The sequence below is a fragment of the Perognathus longimembris genome, chromosome 8 (assembly GCF_023159225.1).
Source record: "Perognathus longimembris pacificus isolate PPM17 chromosome 8, ASM2315922v1, whole genome shotgun sequence".
Taxonomy (NCBI): domain Eukaryota; kingdom Metazoa; phylum Chordata; class Mammalia; order Rodentia; family Heteromyidae; genus Perognathus; species Perognathus longimembris.
In genome coordinates, this window is record NC_063168.1 from 57613981 (window position 1) to 57629723 (window position 15743).

General features: G+C 46.4%; 1 protein-coding gene and 1 long non-coding RNA gene across 2 annotated transcripts in view; one reads left to right on the forward strand and one right to left on the reverse strand.

The window, feature by feature from the left end:
- The window catches only part of Ehd3 (EH domain containing 3), a 29634-nt gene extending 18189 nt beyond the window's left edge, over nt 1-11445 (reverse strand). The window contains exon 1 of the mRNA XM_048353184.1: nt 10894-11445. Within this exon, the coding sequence (XP_048209141.1) occupies nt 10894-11120 (227 nt within the window). The 5' untranslated portion in view covers nt 11121-11445. The remainder of the gene's footprint in view (nt 1-10893) is intronic.
- Nucleotides 26-10863, forward strand: LOC125356588. The gene is made up of 3 exons (XR_007211932.1): nt 26-36; nt 7830-7834; nt 10340-10863. It is a non-coding gene; the product is annotated as an uncharacterized LOC125356588 (long non-coding RNA).
- Nucleotides 11446-15743: the final 4298 nt, after the last annotated feature.

The window sequence follows — 15743 nt, forward strand, 5'->3', positions numbered from 1 at the left end:
ACTGCTGACAACATATGAGTCACAGGAGAAGGAAAGGTCCACAGCAGAGAGAGCTCATGAATCCCAGGAACTCTGGGGAGGAGGTGGAACTTCAGACTTGTCTGCTTTGGTCTTGTTCTTTATCCTCCTCCCCAAATCAGAAATGGGGTAGAGGAAATCAAAGTTGGGATTTTATTTGTAAATAAAGCTTGTATTGAAAATGATTCTTATAGCTGAAGATAACCAGCTGAGATTCCTATACAAAAGCATAGAATAAGGCTGTCCATAGACTATGCTGGTCTTCATAGATCAGTACTTATGTGTATGTAGAATATGCTTGATAATTACATATCAAACAACTTGCATAGGATACAAAGGAAAAACTGTGGAGAAAACTATAAAAAAAAAATCTCTGAGCCAGCCTAGACTTGTAAGATCTGTACTCTGAACCCTGTATCCTTCTAGAAATGTCCTCTGCAGGCATGTACTATGTATTGTGGGCTCATACATACTTAAAGAGAAATGCATTTTTTAAGCATAGAAGCAGTTTGCATATACTTGTTACTTTTCTATCATTATCTATTTGGCCCAAGCATTCCAGGATGAGAATATATTTAAAATGCATTATCCAGACCTTGGGCTTGGATTATTCAAACCCTTTTGAGTGAAAATTTACTGGTGACTTCTTTTTTTTTAATTGTGCTGGTTCTGGGGCTTGATCTCAGGACCTGAGCTTTTTTTTTTGCTCAAGGCTCTACCACTTAAGCCACAGCTTTTGGCTTTTTATTTATTTATTTGTTTGTTTGTTTATTTATTTATTTTTTGCTGGTCCTGGGGCTTGAACTCAGGGCCTGGGCTCTGTCCCTGAGCCTCTCTGTGTTCAAGGCTAGCACTCTACCACTGGCGCCACAGCACCACTTCCAGCTTTTTCTGTTTATGTGGTACTGAGGAATTGAACCCAGGGCTTCATGCATGCTAAGCAAGCACTCTACCACTAAGCCACATTTCCAGGCCCTGGCTTTTTTGATGATTAATTGGAGATAAAGAGTCGCAGGGACTTCCCTTCCCAGGCTGGCTTTGAACTGTAATCCTCAGGTCTCAGCTCCTGAGTAGCTAGGATTACAGATATGAGCCACTGGCACTCAGCTTACTGGTAACTTTTAATTTTCATGGCCTAGATGAAAAAAATAATAGTGGTAAGGGAGGTTACATACTACCTCAACCAGAGAGGCAAAGAAGTGTTTTTATGTGATGATTTTCCCATGTTTTCTTCCTGCACCCCAAGTAATGGTGGGAGAGGCCTATAAAAGCAGATCCTTAGCCAGGCATTGGTAGCTCATGCCTATAATCCTAGCTACTCAGAAGGCTGAGGTCTGAGGATAGGGTTTGAAGCCAGCCTGGGCAGGAAGTCTGTGAGACTCTCATCTCCAATTAACCACTAGAAAACTGGAAGTGGAGTGGTGGCTCAAAGTAGTAGAGCACTAGCCTTGAATGAACAAAGCTCAGAAACAGCACCCCGGCCCCAGTTCAAGCCCTATAACCAATATTTTAAAAAAAGCAGACCTTCATCTTTTTTCCTTAGACTGGTTGATGTGACCTCCAGGGTCCTCTCTGTTCCCTGAGCCACAGTGTGAGAATGGTGTCATCTCCAGTCATGTACCCCAACCTGCTCCTGTCCATTGCTGACAGGTGCTCCAAGGGAGCAGGAAACAAAGAGCGATGACTGCTTCTGAACTTCTGGTTGAGGCTTAAGGTAGCAGGCACCTTTCCACTCTTCTCTAGGCCTGGGCAGTAAGTGAGAAGCCAAGGCTACTTGCTTTTCTCCACAGTCCCTTCCAGAGGCCAAGAGCAATGGCCAGGAACAATGCTAAAGACAGAGCAGGAAACTAGACTGCAGGAAGGAGTGTGAACTGCTCTGGGGTGGGAGTGGCCAGTGGTGAGTCTGAGTACCTTCCAAGGCCCTGATGGACAGAATAGGAGCTAAGGGACATTGCCCAAGAAACACAGACCCATGGGGGCAGGGGCAGGGAAACACTCAGGAACACTGAAAATCTTCCCTTTCGTTATAATCCAAGAGCCTGTGTTCATGCTCAGAGGGAGACTGTGACACTGGAAAGGAAACACGGAGGTCTTAACAAAAGCTCTGAGCCCTGGCTGCATACTCTAGGCCCATGGACCATTACCAGATGGTGCCAGAGCCTCTACCGGAGGCTGTGATCTGTTTAGGCGGGAGCGAGGCCCAAGCACTTGCTACTTTATTTTTAAGGCCTTCAGCTGAGTTGAGCATGCGGTCAAGGTTGATCACCTGCTCTATACCAAGCTTTCATCTTCCTCATAATAGACTCTTCCACATAATTCTAAAGGGGTTGACAACATTGCCAAATGGTTCAGAAAGAAGTCCTCCAGGTGGTTACTGAGGAAACCAAGGCATAGAGGCATTATGTGGCTTTCTGGAGTTAAAACAGCATGTCCTATAGCTGGAAACCAAACATCTGTAACCAAATACTGGGCTTTCTCTTCTACTCTGAGGAAGACACTGCAGAGAGCCAAGTCTGGCCCAAGCCTGAGTTCCCTGCCACGCTTTCCCTCCCAGATGGACAAGAGCCTCAGAGGTCTCCTGGGTTTCCTGAGTCCTTGGCTTGCTACCTGTGCCTTCAGGATGTACTTTACTCCATGGAGGCATGGCAGTTTAAATTGGGTTGCTATGTACTCTGTCCCTAAGGAGCCTTGACTGGGAGCTGTGGTAGCTTAGTGCTAACTAAGCAAAAGAAGCTGTTAATCTGCTTCAGTCAGAGCCTGAATCACTGTAGCACAGAAGCTAGGCCCACCAGGAACAGTGTGGGAGGTCTGGATTGCTTTAGGAAGCCCCTCATGCCTCCAGGATCCCAGCCCAACAACCAGGGTGTGAAGGTAGGATTTCCTCCGTCCAGAGAGTCATGTCAAGAGCTGGCACTGGGGCTATAATGAGAAAGAATAAAAACAATGGTTGTACCCTTGTACCTGGCTTCCTGCTTTCTCAGTGTGCCTTCTACAGGGGTCCAGAGAGAGCCAGGGAAGCACAACAACCTGAGGCCACACCCTGAGTTCGCTAACCATAACAGGTGAGGCCTTCAGAAAGAACTGAGCAGCTACAAACCTCAGTGCCTACCTCTGCAACACAGAGAAGTCATGATCATGGTTTAGACTATCTGTGCACCTGCAATGAGCCAAGCATTGTTCTAAAAACTCAGTGGACGATCTTACTTTATCTTTACCCTGTGATTTGAGTGCTATGATCCTCCTTGTCAAATGGGCCTAATAAGAAAGCCCACCTCATGGGTGTTCTGAGGATAACGTTAGTTACAGCCCAGTCCTTGGCATCTAAAAAAGCCTCCTGTTTTAACGAATGTGAAGTTATGCATCAATCATGGTAGGGTAGGATCTGAACATAGCCCTTGGATTTAAAACTTCATTCTTTCTAGTTCTTCAGTAAATGGTTCTGAGAATGAATATTCCTTTTATTTTCTCGGGGTACTTAGGTCAGCTTATAGTTGTCTAAGAATTGTTTACAATTTTGTCTCCTCTGTAAGTGCGTGTTCCTTATGGATGTATACAGCATGTTCCATTTTAAGCAGAATAACAAACAAGTACATAATCTACATTAGTAATATGAATTTATTTTTTGCCTATTGGATAGAATATATGCAATGCCTAGTGTGTACAGAATGTATTGGTGGGATTAAAGATTGGAGTTTCAAAGTAATAAAGACATACTTACAATAGTGCATGGAAAATTAGGTGTTTATGAAATAGTCTAGCAATAAATTGAAGATGAAATGAATTGAATATAGAAAAGTGAGGGATAATGCATTAATATTTGAGAAATGTATACTTTGTAACGTTAACTAGAATAAGAACTAAAAGCAATTCTAGTTAAAAAGTAGAAATAAATAAAAACTCATTCTTTTAATTATTAGTTATTGAATAATAGATAACTAATAATGATCTATCTTTTTCCTGTTTTTGGACAGGAATTGTAACCATGTCCAGACAGACCCAAAGGATTAAGACCCATGTGGAACTCGGACTGATGAATGGCACAGGAAAGGTCACACAAAAAAACCTCCAGGGCTTAGCAAAATGCTGGCCAGGCCTTGGAGGAAAAGTGAGGCTTTGTGGTTCAGAAGCCCAGGGATCCACTCATCCCCTGGGTGCACGGCTCAGCCTCAATGACTGCAGAGTGACACACACAAGCTAATGCTATCAGGTGACCAGAGTGGGCCCTGTGGGAATCAATGCTGTGATTTGGGAGAACGAGTGCTTGGCTGAGAAGTCCTATGCAGGCAGGCCCATGTAGAGAATGTGGCAAGGGTGGTTTGGGGTGGGAAGCGTCAAAAATTCCAGGGACAGCAGAAATAGAGAAGAGTGGAAAGAACTATTCTGAGGCAGCCTCAAAAATGTCCCGAATGAGCGGGGCCAAACAGCAGTGATGTAGTATCTTGTTCACAGGGCCATCTCAGATTCCACCCCTGGGGGGACAGGCTGTGCTCAGCAAATGAACAAAGTGCAATGCTGTCCAGCCTAGCACACTGGCTTCCTGCACAGTCCAGAGCCGCCGCTGCTGCCTGTAGCTAGGACAAGGGCCTCTTGGTAGGTCCGTGGTCCTGCTAAGCTGATGTAACTCCAAACTTGCTGACTGTATATGTATCTGGGGAAATCACAGACTCTAAAGAGGCCACTAGCAAGTCTAGGGGCACAGTTTGGCCAGGCAGTGAGCATGAGGCTGGATAAATTCTCAAGGATATTTGAGTATTTGGGTATGGCTTGTAGCAATGGGTGTTCCTCTAACAAAGCCACCACTGTGTCTGAAAAGGAAAATCTTCTGGGGATCTCATTCACTGCTTTTCCTTCTTTCTTTTAATGGGAGGCAAGACAATATCGCTTCTGTTGCTGGGTGAAAACATTCCCACAGATGTGTAAAAAAAGCAAAGTGGGTTGAAGCCTGGGTGGGACCAGCTGAGAGGGGGCTGCACAGAGGAATGAGGGATGGGATGGGCGGAGCCTCTGTCATGTGTCTGGTGCTGTTCTAGATCCTTTACCTGTCTCAGTCTACTTAATCAGCCCCATTTTCTCTGAGACATAACAGCACTTTTGTCATCTTTGCAGTTGAGTAAACTGAGGCCTAGAGTGCCCAAATTCAGGGCCAATTGAGCATATTTGGAGGTCTGAAATGCTGAATAGACTTTGGTGTTCCTCTCCTTTGCCATGTGATGCAAAATAAATGATGGCGAAACCATAAAGTATGTGTGGCAAGTCCAAGGCAGTTCTTATTTTCCCCATGAGGACTACTTTTCTTCACATGCTTCTTAAGTAAAAGTTATTTCATAACATTTTCCTCATTTTTTGGTGCCCTGCTTGGCTGCAATCTAAGTATGTGGCCTGCTTTACTGGTGACCTAAGTACCCAGGGTAAGGCATAGAGCCAAGAATCTTAACCCAGCCTGTCTTTCCAAGCATCTAGCTCCATGATGGGGCAGGCCTTGGGCTGCTGCTTGAATTCCACCCAGAAGAGGGGAATAGAAAACCTGGGGTCTGCAAATCCTGCTGCTGAAGGATTTAGGTTGGATTAGGTACCTCTGCTTATTCACTGAAGAATACCTCTTGGGAGGTTAGTTCATGGACAAGTTGCCTGAAAGGCCAACAGCCATGGTCTTTATAAAATGAGATAATATGTGGTTTCTAATTACCTCAGTTAGAAAAGTGAAAAAGTTTGAGGCACTATATAATAGTTTTGGAAAAGCAAGGGTTACACCACACATTTGTCCACAACAGCACAGACAATAATTGGAGAAAATAAGCACCTTAGTGTGATCTGTAGGTATGCGGCACATTACTACATAATCTCCAGCCCCAGTTCAAATGTCCCCTCAAGGAGTCTTAACTGATTCTTTTCCCACTGCACCCCCACCCCCCCACCAATCCAGACTTACTCTTCCCTAAACATTTCACAGCTCTTATGTGACATGGTTCAGGTGTCCTCTGAAAGTCGAGCCCACTATCTGCCCGTATGGCAGGTCTTTGTGTTATACTTCTGTATCTTTGGGTCACTAAGGCACAAGTGCTTCAGTTTTAAAATGGGATCTGGGTAATATTTTCCCTATTAGCCTCAAGTAGTTTAGGGTAACAGTTCTGAACCTGCAGATACAAAATGAGGTATAGATGGGAGACTTTTGATGGCTGAGTTGAGATGAGCTGGCTTTATGTTTCTGAGAGTACCCACCATTGTTCCTGGTACACAGTACCTTCAGCCATGGGTGGGAAGAAGTGATTCTAGCATGAGGGAGAATGTAGTACCCAGACTGTCCAGCCTCCTGCTGGTCTCCCCTTGTTGGCCCCAGCTGAGACAGAACATCCTGCCCAGGGTACTACTGCCTCTGAGCATCATGCTCCTCCTCCAGCCCTTGGATGGGTGCAGAATCATCTTCACTTTACCTTAACTATGGCAGTTCCATAGAGGAGCTGCCTTTCTTCTTCTGGAGACCAGCCTCTAAGTCTTATGTTAGAGAATCTGTCTAGAAAGAAGAAAGTGAATGATGCACCCCAAATGTAAGAGTGGTAAATTTGTTCTGTCCTCTTCCTAGTGACTCGGAGAAGTGGCTATTATTCTTCACAGGGTATAAATAAGGAAACAGGGTCAGAAAGGCTTGGTGGCTTGACCTAGGGTAGCCTTTCTAACTTGGTCTCTCCATTATGAAATAGTGGAGTCTGGGTTCTGATGATCCAGCCTGGTGCAGAGCCTATGCCCCATGGCCAATGGGAGCAAGAGGTAGACCTTTCTCCACTGATATATCTCCTCTAGTCCAGGCTTTTTCTGATGCACTCTATACATCTGACTTTCAAGGTAGATATTGAATAAGGTCTGATCTTGGAAGAAGCCGATGGATTTTCATCCAGTCCTACTTTGAGACCAGCAAATCTGAGCCCTGACAATAGAAGGACATCCACTGATCACAGAGGATAGCAAGGAACTAAAATGGTGCAGGATCTGCTGCTGACAGGATGGGCTCTGTAGAAGTCAGTGGATATCCTGGGGATGGGGTCCTTTTGGCTTTTCAGATAACCATCTTTCTCAGAGTGGTGAGACTGTAAAGCCTGGGGGTAATAACTCCCACAAACAGATGCTGAGGTTTTCACCTCCCAGGGCTATGCAGAGTCCCTGAAGAAGTGTGGGAGGCTGAGATGGCCAGCTGAGTTTGTTTCACAGTGGAACCTTCCCTACCACAGCATAGTTCAGAGTCTGGGCCGTACTGCAGAAGCACCATACCAGCCTCCAGACCAGCCTAGCTCTCCCCTGTGGGGTCTCAGGCAGCTTAGTTGTACAGCCCCAGGCCCCTCCTCAACTCCAAGAGCCTACATTGCAGGCCAACTGTGGTGAAGGAAGGACACAGGAATACCTGGGCCTTCCTCAGCTCCTGGAGCTGCTGGCTCTTCACCTCTACCACCTACACAGAGAGAAGAACCACAGTGAGTAGGGGTAACCAGGGGGACAGCAGAGGAGGGTAGATCCAAGTTTCCATGCCAGCCAGATCTGGAAACAGTGAAGGGAGGAAAATAGCAGAGGCAAGAAGATAGGCTGCCAGGGCCTGAGGGACACAGAGCTACTGTCTTGCAAAGAGGCAGCTTGTGTTGGAGAAAGCAGTGGGCAGGCCAATTTATTGTTTATTTTATTACTCTAGGGGCTGGGCCTTAGGCCAGGGAAGTTATTTCAGGCAGAGATCATAGCACATCAATTAGTTATTAGAAGAATGTCCTTTCTGTGTAGTCTTCCTGAGACAAGAAATAGGCCCCGTGGCAAACATACAGAACTGAAAGTGATGGTTTCTCAAGGAGGCAAAAAGCCAAGGATTGGAGTGAACCAATAGGCAAGTCTTTGTTTTTGAGGGAAGGGTCTCACAGATTCAGGCATGGGATAGGAGATGAGAATCAGGCAAAAAAGCATAGAGGGGAAAGGGGGATGCTGAGAGCCAGGCATGAAACATATTATTCACTCGGGGGAAGGGATGCTATGCTCAATCTGTTAGGAAGCAACTGAAAAATATGGCTCTTAATTTTAAAAAAAATCCAAAAATTATTAAAAACAAAAATGCTGCAGGTTTGGTCTAGTAATTTCCCTTCTAGGGGAAAAAGAAGTCCATTTTGTGGGGAAATGCTATAGGCAGAGTTGTCTGGGTGGTTCTCTCATGGCAGACAAATTAGAAACAAACATGAAACACTCAAAGGAAGCAGCTAGTCAAGTGGATAATTATATCTACATTAGGAAAAGTATTACATGGTGGATAAAAATGATGATTATATGGGAAATGCTCAAGTAAAAACAAATTGTAGTATACAGAATTATACAAATGGCATGATCTGAGTGAAGGTAGAAAACATCTAAAATACTGGAAAGATAAATATATATATATATGGTATGGTGTATATATATGTATGTATGTTATCTCAAATAATTTCTCCTGTGAGATGGGATTTTGAACAATTATGTCTTCTTTATATTTATTCTTTTATGCACTTTCCAATACAAAAAAAGCGAGCAAGTGAGCAAGAATGAGAGAGCAAGAGAGAGAGATAACTTAGCTAGCTTCAGTGATAAGGGAAACAAATGCATAATGTGGTTTGGAAGGTTCCTGTACTACCATCCCTCCTTACCCTGTGGGCTGAGTCTCCAAGGAGGGGAAGCTGCAGGAGCTATATTCAGTTACTGGCATGAGTAGGGAGGGGGAACTCTTGGACTTGTAGGGTAAGTAAGAAGAGGGATGTGCCTCTCCTGGCCTTCTGTCTCCCTCAGATAAGGAATATTACAGGGGGACTCGGTCTGCCACTTTCTTACTCAGTATCAGCCAGTGATGACTCAGGCAAAGCCTGGAGGGTGTCTCAGACCAAAGGCTTTTAAACCTGTTTGCTGCCAGAGGACTCTGCCCTTTAGGTCGTTCACTCATCTTCCTTCCCATTCTGCAAGGTGTCCATTGGGAACCTCTGGTAGCTGAGACTAGCACAGATGCTGGCTTACAAGTACTCATGCCCTGGAATGAAGATGCTCCAAAAATGTAAAGTCCTAAGATTACATCCAAGTGTGTCCAGAGAGCCAGGGAGGGTTGTGCAGGGCAGGAACAATCTGCAAAGAGTCCATGTTTCCTGTGGGGCATAAACTCACATGGGGAAGGACAGTGATCACAAAGGAAACCATGTAGAGAACCCAGGTAGTGCTTAAGTACCTTTGGCAGTAATGCAAACTTTAATAAAATGAGAGACTGGGATTGGATTTGTCCAGTAATGTCCAACTTGGATCGCCAACATGATATGTAAATTTGGACTGTATGTACATTTTTCTAAAGATAGGTCAATTAGTATTAGATTTTTCAAAGGAGGTGCTAAACTTTAGAAAAGGTAAAAAGCAATGGACTACATCTCAAAACATAAAACACAAGCGTCCACAAAGCCATGACACTAACTTTAGAAATCATTTGATCTCTCAAAGCCTTAGAGCCCAAGATTATCCACTCCACAAAGACTAACTTGACCTGGAGCTATGTCCAGATATGAAAGGTTAGCATGGAGCACATCTTGCTTCTAGAAGCTTCTGTTCCAAGCCTTAGCATTAGAGAAAATTAGTACCTAGAAAATGAGTAACCAGACTGTTAATTTTTCTGCTCTCCTCACTAAACATGGCTTTGCAGGTTGCAGATGCCCCAACATCCAATCAATAGAACCAAAGGACCATGGCTTTGAAACCCTTTGTGGGAACCAAATCTCTCTCCTAGACTAATAGGAGCATGAGTCTCAAAGGGGAGGGGAAGAGGAGGGTGTCACAGGCACCCTCAATAGTTTAGAATGCCTCTAAATGAGGCCAGGGAATAGATGCCTGTCCTTGCAAAGCTGTGTGCCCTGAGGATTGGAGAGGGCCTGGTCTTTGAAAATAGGAAGAGGGCTCTTCATTCTAGTGGACTTGTCTGAATGCAGGCTGGCTTCCTGAGGATCTTTCTAGCTCCAGGCTCCTGTCATTCAAAGGAATGGCTGACTCACCCTCAAAGTTACAGGCTTTTAGCCAACCACCTCCTCACATGCGTCTAGTCCATCAATCCCAGGTCTTTGGCCATATGGCTTTGGACCACTCATTTAATTTCTCTCTGGCCTCCAGTTATCTCACCTAGAAAGTCAAGGCGCTGGATGAAGCAATGCCAGTATTCCTTCTATATCTAAGTCTTTTGGTAGTACTATTGAACCATTATAGATGAAAGAAGATTTTTTAAAAAAATCACAAGGAATTTGTTTCTGGACTCTTCATCTGCCAAGTCTACAGGAGATACCCTTAAGAGCTCTGCCAGGAAGAAGGAAAATGACATTATCAAGCATGGGTGGAGGTGGTGACCAGGGTCTCCAGCTCACTCCCATTTCCAAGCCAACAACCATCCAACAACTCAGCTGCAACCGTAAACCCCCACTCCCTGCCCCGACATCTAAGTGCTGAGCGCTATCAGAAGTAAAGGGAAGTGGTCCCGGCTATGAGGGACAGGGCCCTGAAATGTGCGGTGGTTAAGACACCCCCACCAGCCTAAGGTGTGCCAGAGACCATAAGTCTTCCCACTTGCGCCTTCTGAAAGTCGGTTCCATCATCCAGAAAATGGGAGAACTGAGTTGATTCTGAATGCGAATGTTTCAAAGTGCCCACCTGAGCCTGGGGCTAAGTACTACGGAGAGGAACAGCATCACCCTGTAGATCCGGGAGGGGACTGGGAATGATACTGGAGGCGGGGGTGGTAATCATCTTTAGAGGCCACACCTATGGTTTTCTCCCGAGCCCCTAGCTTTAAGCTTCTCCCCGGTCCCTTGGCTGGAGCATGCCCAGGTGAGGTGCCCGCCCGCGGCGGGGTGGGCTCACCTGATGAAGGTGGTTTTCCCCGTCGAGTACTGGCCCACCAGCAGCACCATGGGCTTGTTGTCGAAATCGGCATCCTCCAGGGCGGGCGAGTGGAACTCGTGGAAGCGGTAGTGCTCTTCCAGGGGCAGCAGCTTGCTCTTGTAGAGTTTCTTCAGCCCCTCGCTGACCGTCTGGAAGACCTCGGGGTCCTTCCTCCGGCGATCGTCGCTTCCCAGCCAGCTGAACATCGCGGCTCCTGGGGAAGGCACCCTCCGGGGCGCGCCCGTCTTCACCCGAGCGCGGGGCTCAGCCGCACCATGGCCCGGGCGCGCGCCCTCCCTGCGGCTGGACCGAGCCCAGCCCCGGCTTCATCGGGCAGCCGGGCCGCGCGCGGGAGGAAGGTGATCGGGACTGCAGGGGGCAACAGCTGAACCTGCAACGAAACGGACCAGACGCCAGGTCTGGAGAGAGGGTTTTGGGGGGTCCCCGATCTCCCCCCGGGCGTGGCGAAAGGATGCTTAGGCTCCCCGGTCCCGGCCCCGGCCCCAGCGCGAGGCTCCGCACCGGCAGATGCCACCAGCAGCAGCCAGCCTCACGCGCACGTTTAAATGCCAGCCGTACCGGAAGCCGGCGCGGGCCGGAAGTCCTCGAGTACTGGCAAGGCCTGGCCGCCCCCCGCGGACCCGGCGGCAAGAAGCCGAGAAGGGCGCCGCCATGTTTATGGGCAGGTGCTCTGTGGGCGCCCCTGGGAAGGGATGCTGGCCGAGTCCCGTGGGAAAGCGGTGGCATTTCAGTCCCCTGGGGATTTGCTGTGGGGACAGCGTCCTCTCTGCCGTGGCTGAGATGACAGCGTTGACCTACCAGCTACTGAGATCCATTCCCTAGGAACACAGGTACGGTTGTATTGGAAAAAAATGTATATTTCCCTGTGGGGCCTGGAAAGAAAAGTTCCATACCAGGTTATGAAAGAACCTAAAATGTTACTAGCTGAACTTACTTGTTAGCCACGGGGTGACCCGAACACCGTTCCCATTCATTCCAATTACACAAAACATCCCTGAGCTCCCAGCTGCCCTCTTCCGTAGTCCCTGATACTTGGGAGGGAGGGAGGCCTCGGTTGGGAGGATCACAGTTGCAGGATAACTTGGCAGAAAAGTCTGGGAGAGTTCAGCATGGGGGATGCTGGGTGTGGTGGCCTGCCTAAAAGAGGAAGATCCTGGTCCCGGCACATGCCTGGGGAAAGAAGGGGGATGCTATTAAAACAAAAACAAAAGCAAATGAACACCATAAACAAAACAACAACAGTGAACGATAGGGCTGAACGTGTGGTTTAGCGGTAGTGTCAGGCCCTGAGTTTAAACTCGAGTCCCAACCCCTGCTAGTATTAAAGTCCATATTACTGTAAGAATGGGTGACTGAATCCAGAGGTGAACAGTATTTGAACTCTCCCTTCCAGAGGCTTTAGAGAGGAAGCAAGAGCAGAAAGTCGGGAAATCTTCCTGGAAGATTGAGGAAGGCGGACATAAGCGTTGCTGTGAATGGAATCTTCAGTGATGAACTCACTGAGAAGAAAGAAAGCCAGGCCAAGGCAAGGACCTTTGCCTGGAGATGTGGAAGACCTTGGGGATGTCCACGGCAGAATAAACACATTGGCGTACCTGCAAAGCCAAGAAGAAAGACAGGGTCCAAACAAGGAGTTGGAAACCAATGCAGTATTATTAATGACAATTATCATGTTAGCAAAATGCTCACCACAGGCAGATGGCTGACTGGGATCTCTGCAAACTGTTCTGTCATAACCTCATAGCAACCATGTGGGGCAGATCATATCATCTCCATGAAGGAGAGTGGGTGGCACACTGGGTAGGTTTAGGCAAAAGGGGGTTCATTGCTCATAGAGAATTCAGATGCAATGATAAGCTAACTCAGTTATTAGCACCATTCTAAAAAGTGTAGTGATAAGTCACTCCTTTCTGCCAACGCAGAGAGTTCCTTGTGCTCTCCTTTCAGCGGAGAGGAGGCCAGCTAATGGATGGGGAGGGACTGATGATGCTTGGAACCAGGCAAGGAGGAACTGCAGGAGCAAGAGGCTGGAGGCCAAGAGACAGGCTAGGGAACTCCCAGGAGTATCAGAGGATAGAGCAATGGGAGTAGAGAGGAGGTTGGGTTCCAGAGGTTTTTGAGACACAGAACGAATGTATCTTGGTAAGCAATAAAAGAGGAACTTAGGATGAGGTCTGGAAAAGGGAGCTTACAAATGTTCCCCTGCTGAAGAAGTTAGAGAAATTCCTCTATTAGTGGGGGCAGTCAGGAAAAGAGCTGGTTCAGCTGGCAGACCTGTTCAGTGTGTTGTACTTGATGGGCCTGTGGGAACTTCAGGTGGAGGGATCAGCTGAAGCCTTGGGGATCTCCCTGGGGTCACCAGAGGTAAGTGCCAAGTGCAGTCTCCTTAGTTACAGCTCAGCTCACCACATTCCTTCCATCTTTGAACCCCAAAGCTGATCACATCTTCCTGAGCTCTCTGAAGCTTGAACTTAGAAACCACAGATTCATACTAAACACTTGGTGTTTACCTTAGCATCAATATGTTGCTCTTTGGGGGGACAAAGCAGGTCAGCAGAATTAGGGAGGCAGGCAGACAATTTCAACTATATTTACAGTGTTTTCTTTCTTATTAAAATTTCTCCTCCTCCTCCTCCTCCTCCTCCTCCTCCTCCTCCTCCTCCTCCTCCTCCTCCTCCTCCTCTTCCTCCTCTTCTTCCACACTGACAATTGCTCAAAATTGGCCATTTTATTGTTTTCACAATTGTAGACCAAAGCACACTATTTCTGTGTGTGTGTGTGTATGTGTTCTTTTCCTAACATATTTTGCAGTCACATAATGAATCTCTGGTAAACTCATCATCCAATCCAAGGGCAAGTAAATGTACACTTTACATGTGAATGATGTAAATAATAATTTACACATATATTTGTCAATTCATTATGTGCAATTATTTTGTAATGATTACATATACTTAATCATATGTAATTATTGTGTTTCTTATCCAGTTCCCTGCCCTTTCTCCACTCCTGGAGAGGGGTCTCATCCTGAATTTAGTACATATTACTGCCTTACTTTCAAATTAGCTTTATTCTATATTAACATAATATCATACGTAGGATATATGTGATATATGCTATATATACATATACGTATATATACACATATACATATGTGACATATGTGTATATATAGGTATATGTATATATATGTATATGATAAAATCTGAAGAACATCTTGTTGCAGTTTCTGTTTTGAGATTTTATAAAAGGCACATTGCTTTATGTTCCCTGGAACTCGACTGTGCTTAAGTCAGTGCATTTTGCCATTAGCATATATGTCTAAGCATCTCTTGGCTTCTCTAGTCCTCTCTCCTGGCAGATGCCCTTCCCAACCCAGCACATGGCCCCTGTGCTCTGGCCCCTGAAACTGTGCAGAGTTCCCAGTCCATCTTTGTTAGAGTCCTGGTTCCTAACATGCCTCTGTACTCAAGCCTCAGCTCCCTAGTCTCTGCTAAGGAGTTGGTGACAGCATGTTTTCAGGATGAGAGACAACATATACAGCAAGCATAACGCAGTGCCTGGTCCACTAAGAGTGCTCAGTGGGAAATTTAATCAACTCTTCATATTATAATCACGATCACTTGTATTCATTACATGCTGCTGCCATGGTTCTTAGTTAATAAGCTATTTAATAGGCCACTGAATAAAGCTAATACGTAATAACTTTAATATTTAATAAGCTATTTAGTAGGCTGCCTGCACCTAATAAGCTACTGAGTAGCATCATTTGGTTCATTTGTTTCCTAGTTGAGGATGGCTCATTGGCCCAAAGGAGCAGAGTTACCAACAGGGGGATCTGTGGCGTTCATCACAGCTCTTTGGGGTATCACCACGAAAGAGGGCCTTTCTATCTTCTTCCGCTTTCTCATCTCTGTCTCGTGAGGATCACAAAGGCCAGGGCAGAGGTAAAGGGAGAAGATCGAAACTGCAATGATGACTTGGAATTAAAGCTCGAGTCTGAAGGGGAGGTTAGAGGAAGCAGGAAGTACTGTTAAAACAGGCCCAACCTTCCACAGCCAGGACCGTTTCAGGCCTCTCCGCTTGGCCCCCACCTGCCACTGCAACCCAGTAAGCCTCTCTCACACCCCTGCAACTCTAGCAGACGATCCTTCTCCTCTGACTCTGGGCTCCTGGGCAGACCTGTCCTCCATGCTGCTGCCTTCCCTCCCCCGGTCCCCACTCTGCCAGGCACCCACTCATTTCTTCAGGCTCACCTCCACTCTATGGCTTCCATTCTGAAGAGCTAGCAGCTCAATATAGGAGTAAGCCACTCCCTTCTTGCCACCTCAGAGCGACCTCTCATGAACCTCTATGATGTCATTTACCCCACTTTATTGTAATTATACGCTTTAACTAGCTGCCTCCCAAGTCGATAGTGCATGTCTTCTGCCTGGCACCACATTTTATTCATTTTTGTTGACTTCAGTTGGAGGCAAAAGGGATCAGCCAGTTCCTACTGTCGGGAATTAGGCAGTGATTGATTAATCTGCTTTGTACTGCTATAACAGAATACCTTTGACAGGGAAATTTATAATGAACAGAAATTCATTGGCTCACAGTTCAGGAGACTGGCAAGTCCAAGATCAAGAGGCAGCCATGTGGCAAGGGTCTTCTTGCTACTTCGTGCCATGGCAGAAGGGCAAATAGAAGCCGATAGCAAGAGATGAAATGCCTAGCCTCCAGCTCTTTTATAATCAACCTCAATCTCCATTCATTATAAGATGGAGCTCTCAGGAACTGAAACATGCACTACTCTGCACCCACCT